The sequence below is a fragment of the Bos mutus genome, chromosome 7 (genome assembly GCF_027580195.1).
Source record: "Bos mutus isolate GX-2022 chromosome 7, NWIPB_WYAK_1.1, whole genome shotgun sequence".
Lineage (NCBI taxonomy): Eukaryota > Metazoa > Chordata > Mammalia > Artiodactyla > Bovidae > Bos > Bos mutus.
The window spans coordinates 64,947,994-64,969,943 of NC_091623.1; the positions used below are offsets into that span (position 1 = coordinate 64,947,994).

Here is a 21,950-nt window from a genome sequence, read left to right on the forward strand (position 1 = left end):
AAAGAAGGAAAAGAACACTTTCCAGAAAAGGTGGCAGGATTCACAGTGTACAGTAGCAGTGCGATCCAAGGCCTCAGTAGAACCAGCATCAAGCAAAAAAGAAGTCAAAAGAGTAGAAAACTGCAAGCGCAGGTGTCTTCAGGCCTGAAGAGCTAAGGCGTCTTCACAGTATCAAGGGTCTGGGTTGAAGTCCAGGCTTGAGAAAGGCAAAGGGATACTCATCTCAGGAATCATCTACTGTACAGATAACTAAAGCGTGATTGTATAGGGGAGACTGTGTTGAGGACCTCTGGGAGACTGACTAGACCTTCTTAATCTGACCTGCAATGTAGGAGACACTGTCATCTCTCCAGGACAATACTGGTAGAAAAGGAGGGAGCTGGAAGGTGGGTGCAAATCCTTGAGGAGGAAATATTTAGTGTGAGGGTACCTGGCACTCTATGGGACACAAAAGAAGCAGAGCATCATCATTCCTGGATGACGTGTAAGTGAGTGAGGCATCTTTTTTTTTTTTTTTCCCCTAGAGTAGACAGACAAACAGTTCTTAATATTCTTTAAATTCTTTTAAAATGTAATGCTCCCTTCCTTTAACATGGATCTTTAACCATGTCCTCTTTCATGTTCTACATGGGTGCTGCAGTTTTATTTTTTGAGATAAAAGGGATTTCTGAGTGCTACATTATTTATCTTAAAATCTATGTTAACATCCACAGGGACATTAAGCAGTGGCCTTTTGGAGTTAATGTGAGGAATGTTTAAGATCACCAGCAACCACCAGAAGTTATGAAGACGACAGGGAAGATTTTTTTTTCTTAGACCCTTCAGAGGGGACATGGGCCTGCAGATACTTTGATTGTATACTTTTAGTCCCCATATCTGAAAGGGAATGAATTTTTGTATTTTAAGCTTACCCAGTTTGTGTTATTTTATTACAGCAGCCCTGGGAAGCTAACTCAACCAAGGTCACAAGTTGGTGAATAGAACTGTTAGTCTAACCTAAGTCTAACTAACTCTAAAATCTATATATTACCTCATAAATGAAGCCAATGATAAAAAATACAACTAAATGTAAAATATACCCTGGTCAGAATGGTAAAGTCCACATAATTATAGACCTGTCCATCTAAGTACTTTTTAAAAATACTTTTTAAACAAGAATTAAAAAATAATCACTAGATATATTCTATTTTAAAGTTAAATTCAGGGTGCTGCATTAAACATATTTCTGGAAATGTAAAGAAGTGTCTGGTTCTTTCAAAAAGCTATCTGTCAGTCCTGACTCAGGTCTACTATAAATACAAAACATTTGGAAAAAAACTCATGATTTACTTCCTCAAAATCTATAATCCAGATTGATTACAAAGAAGCAGCAAGAGAAATATGTCAAATTGGACTAGGAAACTCACAAGAAAACTAAGGAAACACAGAAAAATGGTAAGGAGTTGACATGTTAGGATTGGGGAGGCAAATTGGCGATTGAAATATTTTTCATTAATTTTTATTTTTTTTAACAAATTCAAATAAAATAAGATGTCAGATTCCAGAGAAAAATCTTTCTCTACTGAGCATACACAGCATATTGTTCTATACAGATTGCTTTGGTAAGAAGAAGAAGTGAAAAAATCATAAGGAATGCTGGGGGAAGGATGAGTCATAAATAAATGAAAAAGCAAGACAAACAAATGATCTGGACTTTGTATTTTCTCTTAATTTTTAGCACTAGATTTTGCTTAAATGATTCTTTCCGGCATTTTGAATGTATAAGTACAAGTCTGAACTAACCCATTTCATTCCCTTAACTTTAAGTCTGTCACCTGGAACTGTAAATTAACAAGATAAATTTTATATGTTCTTAATAATATATGTGTCTAAATTGGCAAAATAGGTGCCAAGAAAGTTACAATATGATTAACTGTGGATCAAAATCTTTGTTGGAACTGTAGAGTCTAAAAAAATCATAGTATTTACTAAGAGTGATGACCTTTACAAGAAAAAGGAAGTGAGTGGATTTCTAGGAATCAGAGGAGATACAATTTAATCTCCTTCATGGATTATAATGAAATTGACTTAGCTGAGACATTTAGAATTAACAAACAGAATTTTATCTAAACAAGTTATTTCTTTAATAGTGGTAGGAAGTATGGATGAGGAGAGTGAAAATTGAGATAGATATTTGAAAAATCTTGTAGGGGATAAAGGATCATTATTTACTTGTCACTGTCAGGCTTTCTCAATAAAATGGCAAGTTTTAGTGTCACTTTGTAAATTTTACATATTTATTTCTGCCCCCCCCCCGAAAATAGCTTTTGTTTAAATACTTCATGAAGACTTGGCTGTGTTTCGTGAAGATTTACTCTTAGTGAAGTGTCCTACCACTGAAAGCTACAGAACTGTAAGCACCTCAGAAGAATAATGGCTGTCCTGCTCTGCCCTTTCACCAGCTGTGCCTGGCACACAATCATAGTTGCTGGATATGGAATCCAACTCATGGGATCCACTGTAGGTGCAGGTAGTAATAGTAAGTTACCATAAGAAATTGAGACAGATGAAAATTCCATGAGATTTAACAAAGTCTACAACACAGGAGAAGACAGAATCTCTCTTTTCAAAGCAATACATTCTTCCAAGAAATACACACTGTTTCTCGCATGCATTGGTTTAGGTGGGGTTGCAAGCATAAAAAGAGGTTAATTACAATCTCTGCTTATAAACATTTACCACTGTTTGTACAAATTAATTTCTTGTTTCTATACCATTGCTATGTTTCATTCACATTTCTGAGACTATGAAATCAATGAGTAAAAATGTAATATATTCCTTGAATATACCATTAGTGTGAATTATGTTATTCATTCTGCATTAAAAACTTTTTTTTTAATTGAGGTATAGTTGATCTACATCGCTGTGTTAGTTTGTTTTTGATGTACAGTAAATGATTCAGTCATACATACATATATATTCTTTTTCATTATAGCTTATTATAAGGTATTGAATGTAGCTTCCTGTGCTATACAGCAGGACTTTGCTGATTAACTGCTTTAGGGATAGTACTGTCTTAATATATCCCTTCCCTCCTTTCCTCTTTGGTAACTGTAAGTTTGTTTTCTATGTCTCTGAGTTTGTTTCTGTTTTGTAAATAAGTCCATTTGAATCTATTTGAAGCACTTTTTAGATTCCACATATAAGTGATACCATATGATATTTGTGTTTCTCTGCCTGACTTACAGACATTGTTTTAAAATTATCTTGTGCTGTGCTCAGTCGCTCTGTCATGTCCGACTCTGCAACATCGTGGACTGTGGCCCACCAGGCTCCTCTGTCCATGAGATTTTCCAGTCAAGAATACTGGAGTGGGTTGCCATTTCCAACTCCATAAATAACTTTATTCTACATAAAACAAACTAATATTTTCAATGGTAATTGCTCATAGCATAGTGTTTTAAAACACTGGCAAACATTTAACTTTAAACTTTTAGCCCAGGACCAGATGGCTTCACAGCTGAATTCTACCAAAAATCTAGAGAAGAGCTAACACCTATCCTACTCAAACTCTTCCAGAAAATTGCAGAGGAAGGTAAACTTCCAAAAGTCATTCTATAAGGCCACCATCACCCTAATACTAAAACCTGACAAAGATGCCACACACACAAAAAAGAAAACTACAGGCCAATATCACTGATGAACATAGATGCAAAAATCCTTAACAAAATTCTAGCAAACAGAATCCAACAACACATTAAAAAGATTATACATCATGACCAAGTGGGCTTTATCCCAGGGATGCAAGGATTCTTCAATATCCACAAATCAACCAATGTAATACACCACATTAACAAATTGAAAAATAAAAACCATATGATTATCTCAGTAGATGCAGAGAAAGCCTTTGACAAAATCAAACATCCATTTATGATAAAAAACCCTCCAGAAAGCAGGACTAGAAGGAACACACCTCAACATAATAAAAGCTATATATGACAAATCCACAGCAAACATTATCCTCAATGGTGAAAAATTGAAAGCATTTCCCCTAAAGTCAGGAACAAGACAAGGGTGCCCACTCCCACCACTACGGTTGAGCATAGTTTTGGAAGTTTTGGCCATAGCATTCAGAGCAGAAAAAGAAATAAAAGGAATCCAAGCTGGTTTTAGAAAAGGCAGAGGAACCAGAGATCAAATTGCCAACATCTGCTGGATCATGGAAAAAGCAAGAGAGTTCCAGAAAAACATCTATTTCTGCTTTATTGACTATGCCAAAGCCTTTGACTGTGTGGATCACAATAAACTGTGGAAAATTCTGAAAGAGATGGGAATACCAGACCACCTGATCTTCCTCTTGAGAAATTTGTATGCAGGTCAGGAAGCAACAGTTAGAACTGGACATGGAACAACAGACTGGTTCCAAATAGGAAAAGGAGTACGTCAAGGCTGTATATTGTCACCCTGTTTATTTTACTTATATGCAGAGTACATAATGAGAAACGGTGGACTGGAAGAAACACAAGCTGGAATCAAGATTGCCAGGAGAAATACCAATAACCTTAGATATGCAGATGACACCACCCTTATGGCAGAAAGTGAAGAGGAACTCAAAAGCCTCTTGATGAAAGTGAAAGAGGAGAGTGAAAAAGTTGGCTTAAAGCTCAACATTCAGAAAATGAAGATCATGGCATCCGGTCCCATCACTTCATGGGAAATAGATGGGGAAACAGTGGAAACAGTGGCTGACTTTATTTTGGGAGGCTCCAAAATCACTGAAGATGTTGGCTGCAGCCATGAAATTAAAAGACGCTTACTCCTTGGAAGGAAAGTTATGACCAACCTAGATAGCATATTCAAAAGCAGAGACATTACTTTGCCAACAAAGGTTCATCTAGTCAAGGCTATGGTTTTTCCTGTGGTCATGTATGGATGTGAGAGTTGGACTGTGAAGAAGGCTGAGCGCCGAAGAATTGATGCTTTTGAACTGTGGTGTTGGAGAAGACTCTTGAGAGTCCCTTGGACTGCAAGGAGATCCAACCAGTCCATTCTGAAGGAGATCAGCCCTGGGATTTCTTTGGAAGGAATGATGCTAAAGCTGAAACTCCAGTACTTTGGCCACCTCACGCTAAGAGTTGACTCATTGGAAAAGACTCTGATGCTGGGAGGAATTGGGGGCAGGAGGAGAAGGGGGTGACAGAGGATGAGATGGCTGGATGGCATCACCAACTCGATGGACGTGAGTCTGAGTGAACTCCGGGAGTTGGTGATAGACAGGGAGGCCTGGCATGCTGCGATTCATGGGCTCACAAAGAGTCAGACACGACTGAGCGACTGATCTGATCTGATCTGAAATTGGAAAAGAAGAAGTAAAACTCTCACTGTTTGCAGATGACATGATCCTCTAAATAGAAAACCCTAAAGACTCCACCGGAAAATTACTAGAGCTAAGCAATGAATATAGTAAAGTCGCAGGATATGAAGTCAACACACAGAAATCCCTTGCATTTCTATACACTAATAATGAGAAAATAGAAAGAGAAATTAAGGAAACAATTCCATTCACCATTGCAACAAAAAGAATAAAATACTTAGGGATATAGCTATCTAAAGAAACAAAAGACATATATATAGAAAACTATAAAACACTGGTGAAAGAAATCAAAGAGGACACTAATAGATGGAAAAATATACCGTGTTCATGGATCAGAAGAATCAATATAGTGAAAATGAGTATACAACCCAAAACAATCTATAGATTCAATGCAATCCCTGTCAAGCTACCAACGGTATTTTTCATAGAGCTAGAACAAATAATTTCACAATTTATATGGAAATACAAAAAACCTTGAATAGCCAAAGCAATCTTGAGAAAGAAGAATGGAACTGGAAGAATCAACCTGCCTGACTTCAGGCTCTACTACAAAGCCACAGTCATTAAGACAGTATGGTACTGGCACAAAGATAGAAATATAGATCAATGGAACAAAGTAGAAAACCCAGAGATAAATCCACACACCTATGGACACCTTATCTTTGACAAAGGAGGCAAGAATATATAATGGAGAAAAGACAATCTCTTTAACAAGTGGGGCTCGGAAAACTGGTCAACCACTTGTAAAAGAATGAAACTAGAACACTTTCTAACACCATACACAAAAATAAACTCAAAATGGATTAAAGATCTAAACATGAGACCAGAAACTATAAAACTCCTAGAGGAGAACATAGGCAAAACACTCTCCGACATACATCACAGCAGGATCCTCTATGACCCACGTCCCAGAATATTGGAAATAAAAGCAAAAATAAACAAATGGGACCTAATTAAAATTAAAATCTTCTGCACAACAAAGGAAACTATAAGCAAGGTGAAAAGACAGCCTTCAGAATGGGAAAAACTAATAGCAAATGAAGCAACTGACAAAGAATTAATCTCAAAAATATACAAGCAACTCCTATAGCTCAATTCCAGAAAAATAAATGACCCAATCAAAAAATGGGCCAAAGAACTAAACAGACATTTCTCCAAAGAAGACATACAGATGGCTAACAAACACATGAAAAGATGCTCAACATCACTCATTATCAGAGAAATGCAAATCAAAACCACAATGAGGTATCATTTCACGCCAGTCAGAATGGCTGCTATCCAAAAGTCTACAAGCAATAAATGCTGGAGAGGGTGTGGAGAAAAGGGAACCCTCTTACACTGTTGGTGGGAATGCAAACTAGTATGGCCATTATGGAGAATAGTGTGGAGACTCCTTAAAAAACTGGAAATAGAACTGCCATACGACCCAGCAATAGCACTGCTGGGCATACACACCAAGGCAACCAGAATTGAAAGAGACACGTGTACCCCAATGTTCATCGCATCACTGTTTATAATAGCCAGGACATGGAAGCAACCTAGATGTCCATCAGCAGACAAATGGATAAGAAAGCTGTGGTACATATACACAATGGAGTATTGCTGCAGCTGCTGCTAAGTCACTTTAGTTGTGTCCAACTCTGTGAGACGCCAGAGATGGCAGCCCACTAGACTCCTCCGTCCCTGGGAGTCTCCAGGCAAGAACACTGGAGTGGGTTGCCATTTCCTTCTCAATGTAGGAAAGTGAAAAGTGAAAGTGAAGTCACTCAGTCCTGTCCGACTCTTCGCAACCCCATTGACTGCAGCCTACCAGGCTCCTCCATCCATGGGATTTTCCAGGCAAGAGTACTGGAGTGGGTTGCCAGTGCCTTCTACTCAGCCATTAAAAAGAATACATTTGAATCAGTTCTAATGAGATGGATGAAACTGGACTCTATTATACAGAGTGAAGTAAGCCAGAAAGAAAAACACCAATACAATATACTAACGCATATATATGGAATTTAAAAAGATGGTAACGATAACCCTGTATGTGAGACAGCAAAAGAGACACAGGTGTATAGAATAGTCTTTTGGACCCTGGGGGAGAGGGTGAGGGTTGGATGATTTGGGAGAATGACATTGAAACATGTATATTATCATATGTGAAATGAATTGCCAGTCCAGATTCTATGCATGATCAGGATGGTTGGGGCTGGTGCACTGGGATGACCCAGAGGGATGGGATCCAGAGGAAGGTGGGAAGGGTGTTTATGATGGGGAATACATGTACACCCGTGGTGGATTCATGTCAATGTATGGCAAAACCAATACAATAGTGTAAAGTAATTAGCCTCCAATTAAAATAAATAAATTTATATTAAAAAATAAACTTTTATGCATTACTAAAACTAATATGAAATTCAACTACACATGGTTAATGTGAGGTTTCCATCCTACAAAGCAATATTTACACAGAAACCAAATTGAAATTGTAGATCTCATCACACGCTCTTAGCTACCATCTGTTGCTTAACAACAGCTCAATGGGTTTCTCACAGAACACCTGGGCAGGTTATGGTGCCTAAGAAAATTGATGCTTAAGTAAGCAATCCTAAAGCAATATATATCATGATGTAGATAACAATAGTTCTTATCAAGCCAGACACTAATCTCATCATCAACGATGTGTCAGTTATTTTTACAAATAATAGTTTACTGATAATAATAGCCCTAGGAAGTGCATAATTATTCATTCATGATAACATATTCTTCCCTGAAGCAATTTTATTAACTGCTCTGAATGGGTACACACAAGTTTGTAAATGGGTTTCCGGGTTTCATTTTCAGCTGTCCCCACATCTTTTAGGGCATAGACAGTATATTTATTATAGGCAAAATTGTGCAAGAAAGTAAAATGTAGAATACTTCGTTTGTTGTTAATGCAACACATCATATTTCCAATAAATAATTATTACTTAGATGTGTGTTTTTCCAGTTCGGGCTTGCAACTTCTCTGAGGAGGCACTGCTGCTGCTGCTAAGTTGCATCAGTCGTGTCCGATTCTGTGCGACCCCAGAGATGGCAGCCCACAAGGCTCCCCCGTCCCTGGGATTCTCCAGGCAAGAACACTGGAGTGGGTTGCCATTTCCTTCCCCAATGCATGAAAGTGAAAAGGGAAAGTGAAGTCGTTCAGTTGTGTCCGACCCTCAGCGACCCCATGGACTGCAGCCTTCCAGGCTCCTCTGTCCATGGGATTTTCCAGGCAAGAGTACTGGAGTGGGGTGACATTGCCTTCTCCGCTGAGGAGGCACAGTCCCTCTTTAAATTGTTTTTGCTCCTGTCAGTATTCAAGTTTCATTCCCTTATAGCAAACACGTGTTCAGCATAAACTGTATATAAGAACTCCTCATGATCAGTGAAGAAAATAATCATCCTTAGAATACTACCTTTTCCAACTAGTAAATCATGAACAATCAAAATTAATTATATATATATATATATATTTTTTTTTTTTTTTTTTTTTTGGAGGTATTCCTTGACCTAGCTGAGTCTAAAATGAGAGGAAAAAAAAAAAGGCAAAACAGCCATTCAGTCTACTCTACTTAAAAGTATAGAAATGCCTTGAAAATGAAAATAGATATGTCGAGGCTAGCATAGTACATGGATAAAATAGTACAGGTTCACATGAGCCACATCTCATCTATCTGAATATGTCTTACTTTCTATAGAACTTAAAGGGTTTTTATTTTTTCCTCTAACTATTCCTCTTGGTCTTTGAAAAGCAGATGTCTTTACGGTTGAAAGTCATTTGGAGAATTACAATGGTTTGATTGTTAACTGGAACATTTGCTCCTGCACAGTGTGAATGCAACAGATCATGAAAACGGACAGGGCAATGCTGCACGCATTATTTTAAGTTTAGAGAACCAACATAAGAGTGTACTTCTTGTGAAGAGAAACAAAACCCTTCCCAGAAGGTTGAGACACAACATCCTATTGAATCTAAAGTAAAAAGGTCCAGGGTAATATTAATATATACTTTTCAGTTGTTTACTTATAATTATAACGATTTAATATGTGATACACTGAGAAAGGAGAGAGTGCAAATTACATGCATGCATGAATGCACGCATGTTCAGTCGCTTCAGCTGTGTCCGACTCTTTGCAACTCCATGGACCGTAGCCCACCAGGCTCCTCTGTCCGTGGGATTTTCCTGGCAAGAATACTGGAGTGGGTTGCCATGCCGTTCTCCAGGGAATCTTCCCAACCCAGGGATCGAACCCATATCTCCTGCGTCTCCTACACTGCAGGCAGATTCTTTACTGCTGAGCCCAGAAAATACAAAAATGCAAGTAAATCTGAAATTTTGTGGATACTAAGTCTAGAAACTAAAGACCGCTGCAGCTGCTGCTGGTGCTAAGTCGCCTCAGTTGTGTCCGACTCTGTGCGACCCCATAGACGGCAGCCCACCAGGCTCCACTGTCCCTGGGATTCTCCAGGCAAGAACACTGGAGTGGGTTGCCATTTCCTTCTCCAATGCATGAAAGTAAAAAGGGAAAGTGAAGTCGCTCAGTCGTGTCCGACCCTCAGCGACCCCATGGACTGCAGCCTACCAGGCTCCTCCGTCCATGGGATTTTCCAGGCAAGAGTACTGGAGTGGGGTGCCATTGCCTTCTCCAGAAACTAAAGACTACAAAGCTTAAAATGCTTTGACTTTCAGGGAGTCATGATTCTAACATTTAGCAACACTGATATAAAATAACATAACCAGTAACTCATTGATATATCTACTGCCAAAATCAGCTACCAGAAGAACAGCACGGGGACAATTCCTGGGCAAAAACAGGCAAGTAAATAAACAGTTACTGAATGCCCCTTGTGTACCTTAAAGTTTTTCATTAGATTGATCACCTATTCATTCATCCAGACAGTAATTACTTATTGAGCATCTCTTTTACACTAAGTTCTAAGAATTTAGCAGCAAACAGAACAAACTCCCTCAGCTCAAAGAGCTTACATTTGAGCTCTTGGCCAAGTCCTCCAAGTTGCACAAGTACCTCTACGTGATCTGGCAAACACAACTTTACCATTCCACCAAGTCAGTGAGAGAGCCATGGCACACAGTGCCTGAGGCAAGAGGATTGGTGGGAAAAATAACAAAACCAAGTAGATGACCAGATGGAAGATGACAGAGAGAGCTCCGGGAAAGCAGCAGGGCAGAGGGAGGGGCCTGGAGGGAAGGGAAGAGAAAGGGAAAAGATGGAGATGAGGAAATGGGCCGGAGCAGAAATGAGGACAAAGACAAAGGTGTGCTCAACATCAGAAAATCCAGGCTCCCGTCCCACACTGCCTCTCCTAAAGGCAGGAGCTTGAGCAATGTACTTGCCCACTCCGATCCATGCTTCCCTCCTCTTTAGAACCAGACTATGGCTGTGGTGAAGATGACATAAGGCAATGCATCTAAAAATAGTTTATTACTTACACAGTGCTATAAAAATGGAAGAGACTTATTTATTATTGCTACATATGTCAAAGGATATAATTACATAAACTTTTAAATACTACATACAAATACCTCAACATTTCATGTTTGTACTGAGTAAAGAGAAAAGCCTATATAGGTAGATGATAATATTGGCTGCAGGCACTGTTGGCAAAATCAGAGTTGAAATATTGGGGGGAAAGGACTAGGTTTGATCTAAGATGATTTAATATTCAATAAGTGCTGAAATTTTCCAAAGAAAGTTGGGACGCCACTTGACACATCTTCTAAATCAAACTACACAAATACAGTAACACTTCTTTGCAACTATTTTTGAGTCTTCAGACTGAGAAAAAGGAATAATAGTTTTATAAGCATTTACATTTTTTCTAGTGATAGGAGCATTAAAAACCTGATGTCTTAACACTGGCAACTTTTAATTTTACTATATTTATATAACTGGAATGCAATTTTTTCATGGTTATAGCAAAAGGGGATTAACAGCCCCAGAAACCTATAATGTGTAATACAGCAGAGTCTTAGATCAGAGACCAGGTTTTGGGTCTGATCTGCACCTACTAAGCTGTGTCACCCTAGACCCTCAGTGAACTTCTTTCCCTCTTAGTTTCTAAACTATAGCTGTGCACTTGCCTTTCAAAGGTACTGGGTACACCTTTTACATAGTCAGCCTTGAGTAAATGGCAACATTGATATCTTTGTTAGCAACCACTAGAGCAAGAATAATGTTTATTCTTATTCTGGAGACAGAACTATCGGGCAACTGTCATGATTGTAATGTCATCTATCACCACGGACCACCGTGGACATTACCTGGCCTGCCTATAAAACTTGTTTGACGCTGGTTTTATATAACATGAATTTTGCTAAAACATAGCAAAGTGTTAAACGTCCTGGACCAAACAGATGACTTACTAGTCTTTTTTGTAGCTAATACCAAATTAGAATGTGCCATCAAAATTCAAGTGAAATCCCTTAGTAAAAGCCTCCAATGACTTTACAATGATAATAGCAATTATTTCGATTCACCAAGGATTTACTTTGTATGCACTAGTGACTCAGCTAGTCATTTCACCAAAACTGCCATTTAATCCTCAGAATTACACTGTGAAGGAGATGGTATTTTCACCAATTCACAGCAAAGCAAAATATCACTCAAAGCAGCTGAGGACCTTGTTTTTCAATCACACAATTAAGAAGTGGCAGATCAGAAGTGAGACCTGGGGCTGTCCAGCTTATCTAACACTGTCTGGTCTTTCCACTTCAATACACTCTTGCTGGAGATATAAGGATTTAATAGTACATCTCCATTAGAAACATCCAATGGGAATTTAAGAACTCTGAAATGTAAAGTTTTAAAAACTATATGTATATATTGCTCATGGATTAGACTCAAGATGCCAAGAATACAGTTTTCAGGGTAAGAGCTTCAGATACAGAAAAGTGACTGTGATGGAAGCCATGCTGTCTTACAAAACAAAACAAAACTAGCAGTTAACTAAAAGGGAATTCTCCTATCTTTGAAAGAAACATATGCTATTTATATATTTTGGAGGTGTGCTATAAAGAATTGTTACTAGGATTTAAGGTTGAATTCTCCAGGTACCTACTTACTGAGCAAATTAATTAAACATGTTTGGCTTAAATTCCAGCATCCCAATGTGGCTTTCATACACAAAACTTGTCTGGTAATGGTAAAAACAAAAATAAGGAAACAATGCTATTAGTTATTGGCAAGCAAAGCAAAAGCTGGCACAAGTAAAACTGCAAAATTAGTTGGTCCTAATTGGGCAACAGCTCAGTCAACACCAAAGTTTGAAAACTCTATTCTGAGAGTTAAACAGCCCTACACACTTCAGGAGGAGGCCCTCAGGAGACAGGATATGAGATGTTTCTCAGGTTGACCTCAACATCATGGCCACAGAAATCTTTTCAGAGATATTGTGGCCCTTCTAGTTTGCTCTTCTTTCTTTGCACAATCTAAGGTTCAGATTTGCTCCAGAAACTGCAATCTAAATTAGAATGAGCAACTAAAATGTCAGAATATATCCTAAGAAGAACTGTGATAGTTTTCCCTGCTGTATTCATATTATCACTGCCCATGGCACGAGAGGTAAACACTGCTTCACCATGTTATGGAACCTCTGTGTGAAATTAGAATGAGCAACTAAAATGTCAGAATATATCCTAAGATGAACTGTGATAGTTTTCCCTGCTGTATTCATATTATCACTGCCCATGGCACGAGAGGTAAACACTGCTTCACCATGTTGTGGAACCTCTGTGTGACTCCTTTATTCTACTTATTGCTACAGTTCAAAGAAGTGTTATACTAGCTAACCTTTTTCCAAGGTGAAGAGTTGAATTTCAATCTTGGAGGATATAACTGTTGAATTAAAAAAAAAACAAAAAAAAACCACGAGAGGATTTCTGGTTTATCCACTCCAGTAATTTAAGATAAAATCAGTCCTTAAGAGTAATAAGACACATTTGGGAGTCTGGGATTGACATGTACACACTGCTATATTTAAAATAAAATGCCTTTCCATTAAAAATATGATCATAAATTAAAAAGAACAAACATTTTGCTTCTTCATCTAGTCACAATTTGAGCTGGAAGGACAAAGGAAACAAGCAAAAGTGAAAGCCTTGAATAAATAACTTTTTTTTTTTTTTTACTATATATTGGCTAACTCATTTTCATGTGATATACAATTATTATATAAAAAAGGGTACACACAAAGTACTATACTTTATAAATCAGTGGTATATAAATGTAGATCCCCCCATATTTCTCTGTGAATCTAAAGATTCTATATGACTATAGCCCACCAGGCTCTTCTGTCCATGGGATTCTCTAGGCAAGAATACTGCAGTGAGTTGCCATGCCCTCCTGCAGGGGGTCTTCTTGACCCAGGGATCGAAACCGCATCTCTTATGTCTCCTGCACTTGCAGGCCGGTTCTTTATCACTAGTGTCATCTGAGAAGTCCATATGAGGTGTCAGAATGTATCTATTAACCTAAAATACTTAAATATTTTCACTAAGGTCTTTGCCATGATCCTCTACCTTCCTACCCTCATGAAAGAAACATGTGCATAAACCACTTAGATTATACCAAATAAGTTATCAATTTTCATACTTCGTTTTCCCTGTTATGCAACTTATCATCCTAGGTTCTTCATTAGTCAGGCACTCAACCAAAAACTTTTCTTTATAGTTCACTGTCAGTATACGTATCCAAAGCCTAAATCCAAGGGGAGGGGAAGAAGGTCAGCACTTACTGGAAAGAAAGATAAAATGATGCACCGGTGGGGTAAGGAGATGGGGGAGAAAGAGACTGAGAGTCTGCCAAGAGCTTGCCACTGGCTGGAAGTCCAACTTTGCCAGGCAAATCCTAGCTTGCAGGCAGTGCAGAATAAGAGCAGACATGAAGACAGGAATTCATGCACTTCTAATTAAACATGTTTCTTCTGCAAAGGCAGTCAAATTCAATAGTGCTACTATTAGAGGCAGAAGGTATTCCACAATGAAACAGGATTGTCTTCCTTCACATCAGATAATTTTGTCAGATCTGACAAAATTTAGAACTTACCAAGCTCTCTCTGTGTTCTTGTACTCACTGAAGGTAGCAAGAACAGTAAAATGTGCCCCTTAGACTCATCCTGTCCCTTTGCTAAAATAATAAGATTTCAGAAAAGTCTGAGATTTCAGTAAAGTTCTTCAGAAGCTGTCCTGATAATTAGTCATCTACAACAGTGATTGAAGTGAGGGAAGGGGAAATTAAACCACTTGTACCCTTAACATCCACACTTCATCACATACCCAGGATACTAGTTGCTAATTGGTTCTAACAAAAAAAAAAATGAGGCCGGTGGGGGTGGGATAGGAGGCAGGGCTGCCATTCTGCTCAAGCAGCTCATTTCCCATACTCTACCTGCACCCACCACGAGGACCCTGGGCTCACAGCTGCGGATGCAATGCAGGAGGGAGACCGATCGAACGTTGGAGTTGAGGAAGGCCACCACGCAGCCCAGCTTGGCCAGGCCAAACCACACGTGAACGAAATCCGGTTCGTTGCTCATCAGCAAAGCCACAGTATCGCCCCTTTTCAGCGGGGAATGGTTCAGCAAGACATGAGCCACTTTATTACTTCTCCTGTCCACATCCTCATAGGTGTAGATGTCTCCCTCGTAGATGATGAAAGGTTTCTGGGGCCGCTTCTTGGCCTGGATCAGGAATTTATCCAGGACAGTGACTAGCTCCCCTTTCTGTCCGTGCTTCCCTGTCGTCCAAAGTCCACAGCGAACCATCTTCAGCAGGTACCAGAGGTCACTCCAGAAGTAAGGGTACAGGAGTTTCTGCAAGAAGCTCAGGAAGACCATTCCAGCCCCTAGTCCTGTTAGCCACGGCAGGAAAGTGGGGACCGCAAGACCAGAAGGCAGCCCAGATCCCGGTTCTGCCATTGTTCTCTCCCGGGGGCACCTCTCTGCCGAGACCACCAGTCGGCAATGTGCAAGGCTAGCACCTGCAGTTCGCCCCAACCTTTATGGGAGGGAGAAGAACTCTTGCGAAACTGAGTTAAAAGTCTTCTGCACAGAAGTTGCTCCAAAGAATGCTGGGGATAAGTCCTAGGACACCTGGCGGGTGAACAGTTCAAGAGTGAGATAAGCTCAGGGGCCTCCGGGGGGGATCGAGGAATGCAGCACAGCACACATTGACTTCTGAACCCCGACGGCGGCCCGCGCCCTGCGGAGTTCTGAGGCACCTACCAGTTCTCTCCGGGCTAGTTGGATCAGTCCCCGGTGCCTTTCAAGCTCCTGAGAATAGCCCACCACCCTCGGGGGCAGATGCTCTCCGGTGCCTGCAACTTGGAGGCTGAATTCGAGCCGAGAGAAGCTGGGGTGGCGAAGACTGAGATACACAGCGGCTTCCCGCCTGGATCCTGCAGAACCGCGCAGGGTGTCGGGGCCACGCCTCCGTCCAGGGTGTCGCCAGGTCTTGTGGGATCCCCCGGCCCGCAGTGCCGCCCGGGCTGTGCCCGCGCAGCAGCCCAGCGCCCCCTGGGCTCCCCTCGGGCGAGATGGGTCCCCGCGCTGCTCCCAGGTGACCGCAGCGCCCGCTGGAAAAGCTGCCTCCTGCGCGGATCGCAGCTCCCCTTCTAGGTTCCCGAGTTGGGGTATCTCTCCTCCGAGCCCCAACGGAGGGGCTCGCCTCCCGTCCGCCACCAGGCGCCGGGCCAACCCTGATCGGACCGCGGTCGCTGGAGCAGCTTCCTCCGGCCGTCCTCCGCTGGCTGGTGTGCAGCGACCCGAGTCCCAGGAGAGAAAGCCGCACTGCATGGGGCAGAGGGCAGCCAGGCTCCTGGAACCGAGTCAAGGAGTTCATTCATTCCATAAATGGTCAATAAAGGAAATTAAACTAGAGGCTACAGAGGCGAGGGGAAGAATTAAAGTAAAGAAAAACTAAAGCTGCCACCGGGGGCGGGGGGGAGGGGGGCGAGAGGGGGCGGCGGGGGTGGGAGGATAGGCAGGAAACAGGGAAACAGGAGACGAAAAAGATATTTATGAATTGGACAGATGCAGGAATATTTGAATTCTTTGTTCATGAAACATCACAAAGTGACTTTGAGGTTATGCAAAAAGTAGTTTTGAAAACTTATATTAGTAGGTTGGTATTGACATTTATACTAAAGTTCAATCCTTAGAGTGCCTTGATAGTGCTTTTTACAAAATTTTCCAAAAGTACTGTTTGAGGTGAGAGCTTAAGTCCATATTCACAATCACATTTTAAAAAAAGGGTAAAATGATTTTTATCCAGTGAGATCATTTAAAAAATGATCAGAACATCAAACTAAAGATTCTAAAAGGGGGGAGGGCGAAGTGGAGAGGCAACAGGTAATTAAAAATAACAATAAATTTTATACAATGGTGAAATTTTACTGAAGATAAACTGAGGGGTACTTAATTACATATGTTTTTCCTTGCATATACCACCATTCCAGCTCTCTGTCTTTAAGAAGTGTGTATAAATAACCATTTATACACACTTCTTAAAGGCACATATTGAAATAATTAAGCATTGCCTCACTTTGTCAGCTTTTCCTTCTTCAGTCATGTTCTCCAGCTGGGTTCTAGATAACCTCAGATTTCCTAATAAATGAAAAACTATAACTCCAAGGCAGACTTTGGTTTATTAATCTGAAAATGATTACTTTGAAGTCACAGTGAAGAGCTTAAAAGAATGAGAGGCTGTTAAAACTCTTTTGTGTAGATCAAGAAAATCCTTTCTAAAGTTATTCAGAAACACTGCTCTTTTCAATTCAGAAACACCTTTCCATTTGAAGAAAAGTATTAGTATCCAGTAGTTTACAACTGAGAAGTTAGTTTACAACTTGAAAAGCATCTTTGACATTCTATGCTTTTCTTTCCTAGCTCTAGTTTGAATCAGACACCTCCTAGAAAACAATAGTTGAAGCAGAGAATAGAATATGTAGCAGTTGGTCTCAGACTTTTGAATTCCAATACAAGTAAAATCTGTCCTTCTCTAGTGGAAAATGAGTGAAGAAACATAGGTGTGCCATATTTTTAATGTGTAAAATTAAAAACATGAAGCTCACATTAAAACAATTATCATCTACTGTCATTGTTTCATAAACAGAAGAATTTATTAAAGCATTAAAAAGAAGAAAAGGAATACCATTATAATAAAAGACAGTCTTTGAGAATAAATCAAATTAACTTCATGAAAAACTCATGTGTTACACTGATTTTTCATATTATGGATCTCCTAACATGATCACACGGAGAAGGCAATGGCACCCCACTCCAGTACTCTTGCCTGGAAAATCCCATGGATGGAGGAGCCTGGTGGGCTGCGGTCCATGGGGTCGCTAAAAGTTGGACACGACTGAGTGACTTCCCTTTCACTTTTCACTTTCATGCACTGGAGAAGGAAACGGCAACCCACTCCAGTGTTCTTGCCTGGGGAACCCCAGGGACGGGGGAGCCTGGTGGGCTCCCGTCTATGGGGTCGCACAGAGTCGGACACAACTGAAGCGACTTAGCAGCAGCAGCAACGTGATCACAGGGCATGGAACAAAATTTCAATAACTACTAATATATGTGAGTTGAGAAAATATTTGGCATCATAAATGTAAGACAGTTTGATTTATTAGGAAAACTTAAAACATATGTTGCCAAAATTTATATTGGCCAGAGCCAATTCCATGCCTGAAATCTCACCACAAAAGAAGTAATCAGTGATCATCTTGGGACAGCTAGAAGTGTTGTGTGTATTTCTACATCAGCCCGTGAATCTGTTTTCATTTTTTCCAGGGATGTTGATTCACTTTCAAATAGTGTCAAAGACAGCTAAGTAAAAACAGATATAATCATTAATCACAAGTGTTAATTAACACAAAATGGGGGAAAGGCAGTAACAGTAATTACAAGTAAGCTTATCATTTAATTAAAATAAAGAGAAATAAACACACACACACAGTCTAGACATTTCTGTTAACATTACTTTTGATCAAGAACAATGCAATATTTCTCAGGTTCCCCTTTAGGAAATAAAAAAATATATACATTTTAATGTAATTTGAAAATAATTATTGTGACTAAATACAAATCAATGTAGAAGAGAACTTCCGCTTATTTTCAGTCTAAATATGCTCTACTCTACTCCTCTCTCATTTCTGATTTGACTTTCCTCTCTAATCCACTCCTACCCACCTCTGTAGCCTTAGTTATGTTGAGGGTGAATTGTTTAGTGAGTAGATCAAAGTAAAACTGAACAGAGCTTCATATGATGAGCCATGGCTCATCTTGACACCCACAGGGTTTTATCAATGTAAGTTAAAACTTTTGACTTTGTGCAGATCAATTACTTGTGTTCATGTTTTCTGGTGAAACTGTACAGCAGCCACATTTTAAAATATGGGAGGTCTGGGGGGAAAGGCAGAGGTTTAGAAAGGCACCAGATGATGCTACGTTGGCACCAAAATACCACAGCAGGTATTTGCACTGTGCCAAGAAGCACTGAGTTCCTACACTGCAGCCCACATGGGCAAAGGGTGGGGATGGAGTAGAATGTGTGAGAAAGAAAGATGCGGAAAGGAGGGTGAGAAATGCTGAGTATAAGATTTATTCCCTTTAAAATTCTGTTAAAGAACAGACTTTTGCTCAGGTTTTAATTAGTGTTTTACTCTCTGATCAGAGTTGTTTTTTTTTTTTTTAATGGGAAGCTTGCAATCTGTGTGTATTAATGAACAATTATTGCCCAGATTATTATTCCTCACAAGGATACATGAAGTCAACTCAACATTAAAGATGATGAGGCTTGTTGTTAGAGAGTTGGGAGGCATTAACTTCATTACATGTCTTAGATACACTAAACACTTCCTGAAGTATAAAATTTTTATAGTAGGAAACAAGTGATTTGATAATAATAGTCTGGGGAACAATTCCCAAATAAACTAAATATTTAATTATCATTTCTGCTACAGACTACAAACTATGCCAAAAAACTCTTGCCAGTCAGAATTCTGCCAGGAAGACACTTTACACTCGTATTTTATTCATGGTTTTTAAAAACAGTTTGCATTCACCCAAATACTTCTGTTTATGATAACTTCCTCAGTGTTGGTGAAATACACCATTTGGAAAAGATAAAACACTTATATAGTGTTTTATCACTGATTCTGAGTCCTCAGTGTAGCCTCATTTCTATTTTAATATAAACCACCTTTATTGACTGGTTCCAAATAGGAAAAGGAGTACATCAAGGCTGTATATTGTCACCCTGCTTATTTAACTTATATGCAGAGTACATCATGAGAAACGCTGGGCTGGAAGAAGCACAAGCTGGAATCCAGATTGCTGGGAGAAATATCAATAACCTCAGATATGCAGATGACACCACCCTTATGGCAGAAAGTGAAGAACTAAAGAGCCTCTTGATGAAAGTGAAAGAAGAGAGTGAAAAAGTTGTCTTAAAGCTCAACATTCAGAAAACGAAGATCATGGCTTCTGGTCCCACCACTTCATGGCAAATAGATGGGGAAAAAGTGGAAACAGTGGCTGACTTTATTTCGGGGGGCTCCAAAATCACTGCAGATGGTGACTGCAGCCATGAAATTAAAAGACGCTTACTCCTTGGAAGGAAAGTTATGACCAACCTAGACAGCATATTCAAAAGCAGAGACATTACTTTGCCAACAAAGGTCTGTCTAGCCAAGGCTATGGTTTTTCCAGTGGTCATGTATGGATGTGAGAGTTGGACTGTAAAGAAAGCTGAGTGCCAAAGAATTGATGCTTTTAACTTTGGTGTTGGAGAAGACTCTTGAGAGTCCCTTGGACTGCAAGGAGATCCAACCAGTCCATTCTAAAGGAGATCAGCCCTGGGTGTTCTTTGAAAGGAATGATGCTAAAGCTGAAACTCCAGTACTTTCACCACCTCATGCGAAGAGTTGATTCATTGGAAAAGACTCTGATGCTGGGAGGAATTGGGGGCAGGAGGAGAAGGGGATGACAGAGGATGAGATGGCTGGATGGCATCACTGACTCGATGGACATGAGTTTGAGTGAACTCCGGGAGTTGGTGATGGACAGGGAGGCCTGGCATGCTGCGATTCATGGGGTCACAAAGAGTCAGACATGACTGAGCGACTGAACTGAACTGAACTGAACTGAGTCTACTCCTCAGAAGGATGGGGAAGGCCTAGGAGACCAAAGCCTTTTTCTACAAACAAGAAACTGAGGATATGGAGGGGCTTTTGTACCCAGGAAGGCCCTGAAGAGTCCTACTTTTCAGTCTTCCCTTTTCTTTTGCTACTCCTCAATCCTGAGAGGAACAGGGGGCAGAGCAGGAAAGAGAATAAAGTTTTTGATTGAGACATTAATCACAAACTCAGCAGGGGAGCTCGGTTTAGGGAGACTTGATTTCATAAGGCCACCTGCCTGTCCCCCGCCTCCATACTTATCACCTGGGTTTTATAATTGTTAACGTTCTGCCGATTTTGTTTCAACTGTCTTTTTTTTCTTCTCCTGAAATATTTAAATTACAGATGACATAGACTATTTCTACCATAAATACCTCTGGGTGCCTGCATATCTGATTAAAGGATGTTTCACTACCTAATTGCTGTACCATAGTTACATGAGATAAAATTAACAATTCTTTCAGTTCAGTTCAGTTCAGTCACTCAGTAGTGTCTGACTCTTTGTGACCCCATGAATCACAGCACACCAGGCCTCCCTGTCCATCACCAACTCCTGGAGTTCACTCAAACTCATGTCCATCGAGTTGGTGATGCCATCCAGCCATCTCATCCTCTGTCATCCCCTTCTCCTCCTGCCCCCAATCCCTCCCAGCATCAGAGTTTTTTCCAATGAGTCAACTCTTCGCATGAGGTGGCCAAAGTACTGGAGTTTCAGCTTTAGCATCATTCCTTCCAAAGAACACCCAGGACTGATACTCTCAAGAGTCTTCTCCAACACCACAGTTCAAAAGCACCAATTCTTCAGTGCTCAGCTTTCTTCAAGTCCAACTCTCACATCCATACATGACAATTCTTTAGTGCCATCTAATACTTAGTCCATATTTAATTCCTTCCAAAATGTCTTTAAGATTTAGTTGGTCTAAACTAGAATCAACTCAAGCTCCAAGTTCTCTTTTTAATCTGAATAGACCTCATCATAACCTCTGTGTTTTTGCCCAGGACATTTCCTAGTTAGAGATAACAGGCCAGTGGTCTCGCAGAGTGTCCTAACTTCTGCACTGGTATGATGCTTCCCCATATCTCCTTTAACATGTTCTTTGTCCCCTGTATTTAAAACAAAATAGAAAGCCCAGAGATAAATCCACACACCTATGGACACCTTATCTTTGACAAAGGAGGCAAGAATATACAATGCATTAAAGACAATCTCTTTAACAAGTGGTGCTCGGAAAACTGGTCAACCACTTGTAAAAGAATGAAACTAGAGCACTTTCTAACACCATACACAAAAATAAACTCAAAATGGATTAAAGATCTAAACGTAAGACCAGAAACTATAAAACTCCTAGAGGAGAACATAGGCAAAACACTCTCCGACATTCATCACAGC

The 21,950-nt window shown here is 40.1% G+C and overlaps 1 protein-coding gene across 1 annotated transcript in view; it reads right to left on the bottom strand.

Moving 5' to 3' along the window:
* SLC27A6 (solute carrier family 27 member 6) overlaps positions 1-15,452 on the bottom strand; it is a 76,847-nt gene extending 61,395 nt beyond the window's left edge. The window contains exon 1 of the mRNA XM_005909322.2: positions 14,774-15,452. Within this exon, the coding sequence (XP_005909384.2) occupies positions 14,774-15,302 (529 nt within the window). The 5' untranslated portion in view covers positions 15,303-15,452. The remainder of the gene's footprint in view (positions 1-14,773) is intronic.
* Between the last annotated feature and the right edge of the window lie 6,498 nt (positions 15,453-21,950).